The 10,000-nt window shown below is 55.0% G+C and overlaps 1 protein-coding gene across 1 annotated transcript; it reads left to right on the top strand.

Moving 5' to 3' along the window:
- Window positions 1–228: 228 nt before the first annotated feature.
- Window positions 229–9,973, top strand: LOC311372878 (uncharacterized protein; the record flags this gene model as incomplete). The annotated part of the gene is made up of 15 exons (XM_084489811.1): window positions 229–450; window positions 863–915; window positions 1,049–1,143; window positions 1,330–1,445; window positions 1,744–1,866; window positions 1,996–2,799; window positions 3,436–4,428; window positions 4,790–5,920; window positions 6,453–6,674; window positions 6,767–6,886; window positions 7,444–7,620; window positions 7,741–7,792; window positions 7,965–8,332; window positions 9,029–9,179; window positions 9,485–9,973. Coding segments are annotated over exons 1-15 (5,005 nt in total), but the record flags the coding sequence as incomplete, so codon positions are not given.
- Window positions 9,974–10,000: the final 27 nt, after the last annotated feature.

The raw sequence follows: 10,000 nt of genomic DNA, 5'->3' as shown, positions 1-10,000 counted from the left end.
ACTTCTCCATCTTCAGGTTTGTACGTATCCACTTTTAACATAACTTTTTACTTCACACATCGTTATATTATTAAGTGCTAAAAGACTAGATCACAAGTACAATTATGAAAACTTCCATAGCTCCATGGTTCGTTGTTCAGACTACACGTCCCATGGTGCATCTCTGCAATAAAGCGGAAGTACACTCGTAGTTCAAAGGCCGGACCGACCCGCCTCAAACACGCGTGTGTGGTGCGGGGTGAGTGTGTGTGTGTGCAGCGTGGGTACTTCTTCCAGTTTGTTTTAGTTTTGTTCCGTGTATATATATGGTCTGTCGCATTGTCGCGTCTTGTTTTGAAGATGTCCGCGGACGCGTTGAAGCGCGGCCGCTTGATCCTCCTGATCTGTCGTCATTTAAAGGAGAGCGGGCTGCTGGACGCAGCCGAGGAGCTGAGGAAGCATGCACCTCAGGTCTGCACACACACACACACACACACACACACACACACACACACACCTTAACACGCACACACAGACACACCTTAACACACACACACACACACACCTTAACACACACACACACACACACACACACCTTAACACACACACACACACAGACACACCTTAACACACACACACACACACACACACACCTTAACACACACACACACACACACACCTTAACACACACACACACACACACCTTAACACACACACACACCTTAACACACACATTCACCACACACACACACACACATTCACCACACACACACACACACACACAGACACACCTTAACACACACACATTCACCACACACACACCTTAACACACACACCTACACACACACACACACCTACTGAGCTGTTCTTCTTTGCATTACAGGTGGAAACGGGCACGTCTGCGTCCTTGATGGACATTTATAACGCATGGTTGGAGTGAGTACGATTACACCCCCCCCCACCCCCCACCCCCCCGCCCCTCCGTGCAAACCATGTATAACATCAACCCTTCTAAACAGTGAAAGTAACGCACAGGCTGGCGTCGTGTTGATGTCTCATTCGATGATAGAAAGTCCAACGGGCTGACCAAGAGGAGACGGAAAGCAGACCCGAAGAGCAGCAGCGAGACGTCGGAGTCCGAGGACGGAGTGACCCTCGCTAAAGGTAGCGTGCTGCTCACACACAGCGCGCAGGCAGGGTGTAGCTGTTGTTGTAGCTGTTGTTGTAGTTGTTGTAGCTGTTGTGATGATGTGTGAGTTTGTCAGTTTAACATCGGGGCGCTGTGCTCATTCTGCAGTACTGTTGCGCTTCAGCGGTCAAACTATTTGTTTTGAAACCCGTTTTCTGAAGGTGGGGTCAAGCGGCCTGCAAGATCGAAAAAAACTGCAGCTGGTGATGAGGAGGAGGAGGAGGAGGAGGAGGAGGAGGAGGATAGTGAACTGCTCAGCCAGAGCCTACTTTCACAGGTAAGGCCCAGTCAGACCAGACACAGGAAACAGTGCAGACAGACTCAGTCAAGATACATAAACAGAAGTCATTTTGAATTCGTTTTGGATATTTGTGTTTGAAGTTTGATTCTGTAATTACAATGATTCATAGAATACTTATAAACACGTGACACTGGAAAAAAAAGAAAGAAAAACACTGACTAGGAAATAATGAATGTTGTAATTGAAATAATGATCTCCCACGTTTTGGTGGTCAAGGTGGTATTGTGAAGTCCACCCCTAAATATTTCTGCTGACACTTTAATTTCACCCACAGACTCCTATAAAATTATCCAAACAAACTCCAGTGAAGACTCATGGGAACGCAGTTAAAACTACAGTTCCCAGCAAGCCAGAGAGCAGTGATACGGATTCAGAGAGCGACGAGGGAACTACAGGGGTGAGTAGTTCTGCAATATCATGCATAAGTTTTAATGACCTGTGTGAAAATGGTGGCTTTTCCAATTCACCTGAGCGACCTCAGGACATACTCATTCGTTCCTCTCTGATTTTATTATTCTGACGTTAGAAACGACAGAAAAAAAAGCCACCGGCGAGACCCACCACCGTGACCAAGGCTGTAAAAGCACCAGTGAAGGCAGCCACTGGTCCTGTCAAGTCCAAACCCCCTGCCTCGTCCAGTAGTGAGTCTAGTGACGAAAGTGACGATGGCGCCGCTGCTCAAACGCAGAAGGCCACCGCCACCACCAAGCCCACTCCACCTGCTCCTGCCCCACCTGCATCCAAGGCTAAACCGGTTGTAGCCGCTTCTTCGACCAACAAGACCCTGCAGGCTGCAGCCACGCCCGCTAATTCCCCCGCTGCTAAGACCCCCGCTGCTAAGACCCCCTCTGCTAAGACCCCCGCTGCTAAGACCCCCGCTGCTAAGACCCCCGCCGCAGGCGCCGGGAAGCCAGACAGCGACAGCAGCGAGACGTCCTCAGACAGCGACGAGGAATCGCTGCCTGGGAACCAACAGGCGGCCACGCCGTCAGCCAATAGGAAGGCCCCTCCCACCACACCCAAGACGCCCCTCGGAGCGGTCACTACAGCCACCAAGACCCCCACTCCTGCGGCCCCGGGCCCCGATAGGGCCCGGCCCTCTGCTGCTGCGTCCAGCGCGGAGTCCAGCGAGGAAAGTGATGATGGCGCCGCCGCCGCCAAAAAACCTCCCGCCGCCAAAACCGCCCCGGCTGCTCTGGTCACCGCCGCCTCCAAGGCTAAACCGGTCGTCGCCGGTTCTCCGACCAAGAAGACCCCGCAGGCTGCAGCCCCACCGGCCCGGGCCGCAGAGAGCTCCAGCGAGACGGAGTCCTCGGACAGCGAGGATGAGGTGAGTGCATCGCGATGCAAACTTAAATATAATGGATAACATGACCAGTGTATAGAAAGTATTGATTTATCTTCGTTCACTTTAGACACAAGTCTTTAGACTCATACGTCCATAAGTACAGTATCGTAATAAGGTAGGGTAGGCGATTTATGTTAGAAGCGTTCTCTATCTTTTTGTTTGTTGACACTCTCGTTACATCCCAACAGCAAGCAGTACATCAAATTCTCTCGACAGTTGAAAAAATAAATCTGTTTTCTGTGGCGGTTGCAGGCCTTTAAAACGCCCGGCAACCGGTTCATTCGGCTAACCCTAACCCTAACCCCAACCCCAACCCTAACCCTAACCCTACTAACCCTAACCCCAACCCTAACCCTAACCCTACTAACCCTAACCCCAACCCTAACCCTAACCCTACTAACCCTAACCATAACCCTAACCCTACTAACCCTAACCCTACTAACCCTAACCAGGGGGGGGGGGTGGGAGAGTGCTCTTTTGCTAAGGGGACCTGAAGAGAATGGCGGGACTATCTCAGTTGGATACATTTTAAATCTATTACACTCTGGCCGTCTTCTCCAAATTGCCTAACCTAGCTTTTTAAATTCTAATTTGTATTAACTATGCTCGTCTCCGAAGCCACCCGCCAAGGCAACGGCCGGCGCCACTCCAAAGCCCGTGAGGACGGCCCCCAAAGCGGTCTCTACGCCCTCAAAGACCCCCACGCCCGCGGCCCCGGGCCCCAAGCAGAGGGCCCGGCCCTCTGCTGCTGCGTCCAGCACGGAGTCCAGCGAGGAAAGTGATGATGGAGCCGCCGCCGCCAAAAAACCTCCCGCCACCAAAACCGCCCCGGCTGCCCTGGTCACCGCCGCCTCCAAGGCTAAACCGGTCGTCGCCGCTTCTTCGACCAACAAGACCCCGGTGACTGCGGCCACGCCCGCTAAGACCCCCGCCGCTAAGACCCCCGCCGCTAAGACCCCCGCCGCAGGCGCCGGGAAGCCAGACAGCGACAGCAGCAGCGAGACGTCCTCAGACAGCGACGAGGGATCGTTGCCTGGGAACCAACAGGCGGCCACGCCGTCAGCCAATAGGAAGGCCCCTCCTGCAGCCGCCCCACCGGCCCGGGCCGCAGAGAGCTCCAGCGAGACGGAGTCCTCGGACAGCGACGACGAGGCCCCTCCCGCCACACCCAAGACGCCCCTCGGAGCGGTCTCTGCAGCCACCAAGACCCCCACTCCTGCGGCCCCGGGCCCCGATAGGGCCCGGCCCTCTGCTGCGCCTCCCGCCGCCAAAAAACCTCCCGCCGCCAAACCCTCTGGTGACGCTCTGGTCACCGCCGCCTCCAAGGCTAAACCGGTCGTCGCCGGTTCTCCGACCAAGAAGACCCCGCAAGCTGCGGCCCCACCGGCCCGGGCCGCAGAGAGCTCCAGCGAGACGGAGTCCTCGGAAAGCGAGGATGAGGCCCCTCCCCCCACGCCCGTGAAGACGCCTCTCAGAGCGGCCTCCACACCCTCCAAGGCCGCCGCTCCAGGGAGGCCTGGGTCCGTGTCCGCGGCGCCGGCGGCCGTCCGCAGGAGGCCCGACAGCGTCAGCAGCGACACGTCTTCAGAGAGCGACCGGGAGACCGCGGAGGTGGGTGCATCGCGATGCTACGGTCGCCATCTCGAGGATTGTCCTGTAAAATAAATGCATTTTAGGTCTCCGTCTTTCGCCGAATGAGGTAATGCAATGCTGAGTGGGCCCGGGCGCTGTTGAATGCTCTTGCAAAGTGCGGTATTATGCACGTTAGGAACTGGGTGTCGGTGGGGACGGAGTTTGTATCTCTGGGAGAAAAGGGGGGGGTCGCCAAAGAGAACGAACCGGAGGTCTTTGAGACCAGCGTTTTAACATGACTAGCGTCAACAAAGTCGGGATTGTTTTCATTGACGTTACGAGTACATGTATTCACTGTTCATTTGTGTTCGTTCTGCTTGATTCCAACCTGGTTTCACAGCCACAGCCCGCTGTCAAGGCATCGGCCGTCGGCGCCCCAAAGCCTGTGAAGGCGGCGCCTACAAACGCCGCCTCTGCACCCGCCCAGACCGCCGCCCCTGCGGCCCCTGGCCCCGCCCCTCTGGGCCCCAAACCCTCGTCGGCGGCGTCGAGCAGCGAGGACAGCGACGACAGCGACGACGACGGTGCCGGCAGACAGACGCAGATCTTGGATTACTTCAAGGCTGCCAACGAAACGCCCGGCAGCGCGCCCACCCCAGTGGCCGCTGCCGCCGCCGCCGCCACACCGGCCCGGGCCGCGGAGAGCTCCAGTGAGACGGAGTCCTCGGACAGCGAGGATGAGGCCCCTCCCACCACACCCAAGACGTCCCTCGGAGCGGCCCCTACAGCCACCAAGACCCCCACGCCTGCGGCCCCGGGCCCCAAGCAGAGGGCCCGGCCCTCTGCTGCTGCGTCCAGCACGGAGTCCAGCGAGGAAAGTGATGATGGAGCCGCCGTCAAAACTGCGCCCAAGACTAAAGCGGTCGGAGCTGCTCCTGCAACCAAGAAGACCCCCGCCGCTAAGAAGACCCCCGCCGCTAAGAAGACCCCCGCTGCTAAGACCCCCGCTGCTAAGACCCCCGCTGCTAAGACCCCCGCCGCTAAGACCCCCGCTGCTAAGACCCCCGCCGCTAAGAAGACCCCCGCTGCTAAGTCCCCCGCTGCTAAGACCCCCGCCGCTAAGACCCCCGCCGCTAAGAAGACCCCCGCCGTAGGCGCCCGGAAGCCAGACAGCGACAGCAGCAGCGAGACGTCCTCAGACAGCGACGAGGGATCGCTGCCTGGGAACCGACAGGCGGCCACGCCGTCAGCCACGCCGCTCGGAAAGGCTCCGACACCAGCCAAGACCGCCGCTACCCCTGCAGCCACTGGCCCCGCGCCTCTGGGGGCCAAACCCTCCGCCGCGCCCGGCCCCGGGACCAGTGAGGAAGGGGACGGCGGCGGCGGCGGCGGCAGACAGCCCGGCGTCGGCATGAAAACCATCTTGGATTTCTTCGGCTCGAACGCTCCCGCTAAGACTGCGGTGGTGGTGAACAGGAAGCCAGGCGGCGGCGGCGGCGGGGCCAGTGGGGCCAAAGGGGTGAGCAGTGTGGTACGTTATATTTTTATATGGTACGCATGTTGAGGAGAGGAGGAGGTACCGTTAGGCCCTAGAATCCTCTTGCGTTTTTTTGGGTTTCAGGGTGCTTACATCACGAGGTCAGAATGATTCATGAGTCGATACGTGTTACGCGGATGCTTTAAACAAGCGTTTTCGAAAAATATTGCTTTGCGATATTACGAATATCTTTTGGAAAATTTGCATATTTTTTTTGTGGCATTTACTTGCACTGAGAATATATGCAGATGCAGTCGAAGCTCTAGCACAAAAATAAAATCCCATTTAAAATAACTTCAGTGAACCAGAAAAAAATATAAAATAGTTACCATTACTTGCTCCCTCCAAGATTAAATTTACCTTTATTGTCATAAAAGATAATCGCGATCCTTGCATGACTCTTTATAGATTTATATATATATTTTTTTTTGTTATTTCATCCCGTGCATTTTGTGGACATTTTCTTTGACTCACGGCGCAATATCTGATCTCTGAACTCACTCTCTGAACTCGCTCGTTCCTAAAGATCCCAACACCGCAGCCCCCGGGCAAGGCCGCGGCGTCCCCCCGCTCTGGGCCTGCGTCCGTCCGGCCGCCCGGGTCGTTGGATAGCGGCAGCGACGACGACGCCGCTCGCGATGTTGCGGCCTTCGCCCCCAAGCCCGCCTTCGTCCCCCAGCCCGCCTTGGGGCCCACGGCCGCCGAGTCCAGCGACACCGCCTCCGACAGCGAGGAGGACCACGACATGGTAGCGGGATCCGTCGCCGAGACGTATCTTAACGTTTTGTACATTCGACGTCTTCCGTTTTTGACACCTTGCTTCTTGAAACCGGTCAACAGGAGCTAGGAATCGTGCTGAAGTTACTCGAGGCGAGAAGGAAACACGCGGCCAGAACGAAACCCGCCCCGAAGGAAGCCCCCGGAACAGCCCCCCCGCGGAGCCCCAAGAGCCCCGCCGCAGTAAGCCCCACGCACACACTTAAGGGTGGACGTCTGGAGACGCGTGGTGTGTGGATGGATACTAGGGATGGGTCAGGATATTCGACTATTCGATTATTCGTTCCCGAGGGTCAAAGTCGATTTTTAACATTTGGACCGTTAACATTTTTTCCCGTTCAAATAAACAAGAATTAACGGACGGAACTAATGTTGGTTCTGTAGCACTATTAGTTTTTTTTTTATTATTATTAATCATGTACAGAAAAACAACATACACAATACACAAGCATAACTATTAATATATACAACACAAACACTGATCACTGTTAAAGTTTGTTTTTTTGCGTTTAAGATATTAAGTGATTTCTTGCCGATGATCCATGGCTGCCTTTGTGAATGTCGGCACACATCGAATAATCGATCATTCGTTCATACCACCCACTGATTATTCAACCATGAAAATTTTGAGTTATTCACATCCCTAATGGATACCCCGATCCTTAAGACGGCCTTTACAGCTTATGGAGGTTTGTTGTTGTTGTTGCTGCTGCTCACGCCGATGATATTTGTCCTCATAGCCAGCGCCGACTTCCAAGCCCCCATCCAAAGCAAAGTCTAAACCCAGGGCACCCAAAGTCTCCGCAACTTCAACCTCCACACCGAAGGCCAAGGCCGCCCCGAAAGCCAAGAGGGCCAAGAAGGAGGACGTAGCTCTGAGCTCCACCTCGGAGGCTGGGAAGAAGACTCCAGTGAAGGTGGGCGTTGGTTAACATGCTTCGTTGGTCCTCGTTAAACCTTTGATTGTTTTTGCTGTCTGCAGAACTGTCTCTGGATGCATACATCATTGATTTACTTGCTTATAATTATTCCAACAGAGGTCCAGAGCGGTCCCTGGCTCCACAGCTGCCTCTCCTGGCCCCGTCTCAGGTATGTAGCCCAGAGGGACTCGTGCAGGGCTGTGATACAAGCAAGGTTGACAGATCTTTTAGGAATAATTTGTCGATTGGCAGTCGTCAGTCAATTTGCTTACAAGGTGCTTCTCTTTGCCGTGGCGTCTGATTCCTACATTCGAATGTGCTCTCATTTCCCTCCGTCCTAGACATGGCAAAGACTGTGAAAGTTAAAGCCACACCCGTGAAAGGAAAAGCCACACCCGTGAAAGGAAAAGCCACACCCGTGAAAGGAAAAGCCACACCCGTGAAAGAAAAAGCCACCGCCGTGAAAGAAAAAGCCACCGCCGTGAAAGGAAAAGCCACCGCTGTGAAAGAAAAAGCCACCGCCGTGAAAGGAAAAGCCACCGCCGTGAAAGGAAAAGCCACCGCCGTGAAAGGAAAAGCCACCGCCGTGAAAGGAAAAGCCACCGCCGTGAAAGGAAAAGCCACCGCCGGCAAAGGCCAAGCAACACCTGTGAAAAAGACACCGGTGCTGAAGAAGACACCGACGCCAAAAAAGTCACAGACTGCAAAGGTTTGAAAATAGAACTCAACCCTTTAAAGGAGAACTCGATTGTTGAGGGGAAAAAAAAAAAAAAAAAAACTGACGGAAATTGATTTGACCAAGCCAGAGATCTGCACTGGCTACCGGTGCTACGGAATAGCTCTAACGCTAACCTATGTTGGCAAGATCTTCATCTGCTTTTGGGGCTTCTAAACACATCCATCCGAAACAGTATACGCTGCGTTATTTCATGTAAACACTCACCGCATCCGTTCTTCTATCGGCTAGTAAGGGCTTCCTGGATATGTCCACGGGGTAATCTGCGGTGAGTGTTTACGTGCAATAACGCAAAGGTTATACTGTTTCGCCACACTTATTTGAGTTAAAACGTGCACGGTGGTGTCTCGTAAGGAACCAACTCATGTTACCGAGGTCTTGGAATGGTTTTCGGAATTTGTTTAGAAGCCCCAAAAGCGGATAAAGAGCTTGCCCCCATAGGTTAGTGCTATAGCTATTCTGTAGCGCCGGCAGCCAGTGCAGATCTCTGGCTTTGGTCAAATCAATTTTTCGTCTGGTTTTTAGCTTCACTCAACATGGGGTGACCCTCAGGAAAACAATAATGGGGTTAAAAATCGCCAGAGTTCTCCTTTTAATGTAGGAGAGAAGCCGTTTATGTATCACGGCTGATGCAGTAGTACGCTAAACAATGTCTTCTGTACCCTAAAGTCGACCAAGAGGAAGCTGGGTGACCCTCAGCCCCCGGAGACAGGGGAGGTTTCGGCCATCGCCCCCCCGATTCCTCCTTGGAACAACAGCTCTGACTCTGAGGGCAGTCTCGACGTGGAGAAGTGGAAGCAGCTGGTTTGGAATCTGTCAGGTGTGTGTGTGTGTGTGTGTGTGTGTGTGTGTGTGTGTGTGTGTGTGTGTGTGTGTGTGTGTGTGTGTGTGTGTGTGTGTGTGTGTGTGTGTGTGTGTGTGTGTGTGTGTGTGTGTGTGTGTGTGTGTGTGTGTGTGTGGGGGAAGCGAGTGGGGTAAATTGTTGTTTTTTTCCCAAATAAGAGAATAACTGCTCGATCCAATTCACATCAGAAAAAAAGTGTCACAAACGTGTCTGTAACAACCTGGTCATCCGTAACGTCTCTGTGGGTTCCCCCCCCCCCCGCGCGCGCTTCGTCTGCACAGTGGAGGACGAGGCCAAGATGCAGACCATGGCCGCCCTGGATACAACGCCGGCCCCGGCCAAGAAGCCGCGCGTCCGCAAGCCCCGGGCCAAGGCCGGCGCCGGCCCCGCTCCCGCCCCCGCCCCGGGGGAGTGGACGCCCAAACCGTCCCGGGCTAAAAAGACGTTCCCAACGGCCAAACAGACCCTCCTCTCCTTCGTGCCCGCGGCCACGCCCGCCGGGGCCAAGAGGAAGGGCGCGGCGGCGACGGCGGCCGACGGCGGCGGCGTCCAGGCAGTGGAACCCAAGAGGCGGAAGAAGAGCGACCCCGGGGAGGGGAAGGCGGCGGGGAGCAAGGCGGACGGGAACAAGGGCGGGAAACCTGCCGGGAAGAGCAAGAAAGACTCGCTGGCTGGAGACCCGAAGACGAGTAAGGAGGTCAAGGTTAGGAAAAAGAAACCGAAACAGGCGGCTGAGGTGCTCGCCGCCGCCGCCGCCGCGATGCTCCACGGTCTGATGCCGGACGCCGCCGCCGCCA

This window comes from Micromesistius poutassou, assembly GCF_964030765.1.
Source record: "Micromesistius poutassou genome assembly, contig: SCAFFOLD_5904, whole genome shotgun sequence".
Taxonomy (NCBI): domain Eukaryota; kingdom Metazoa; phylum Chordata; class Actinopteri; order Gadiformes; family Gadidae; genus Micromesistius; species Micromesistius poutassou.
This window is presented reverse-complemented; position numbering and strand designations above follow the sequence as displayed.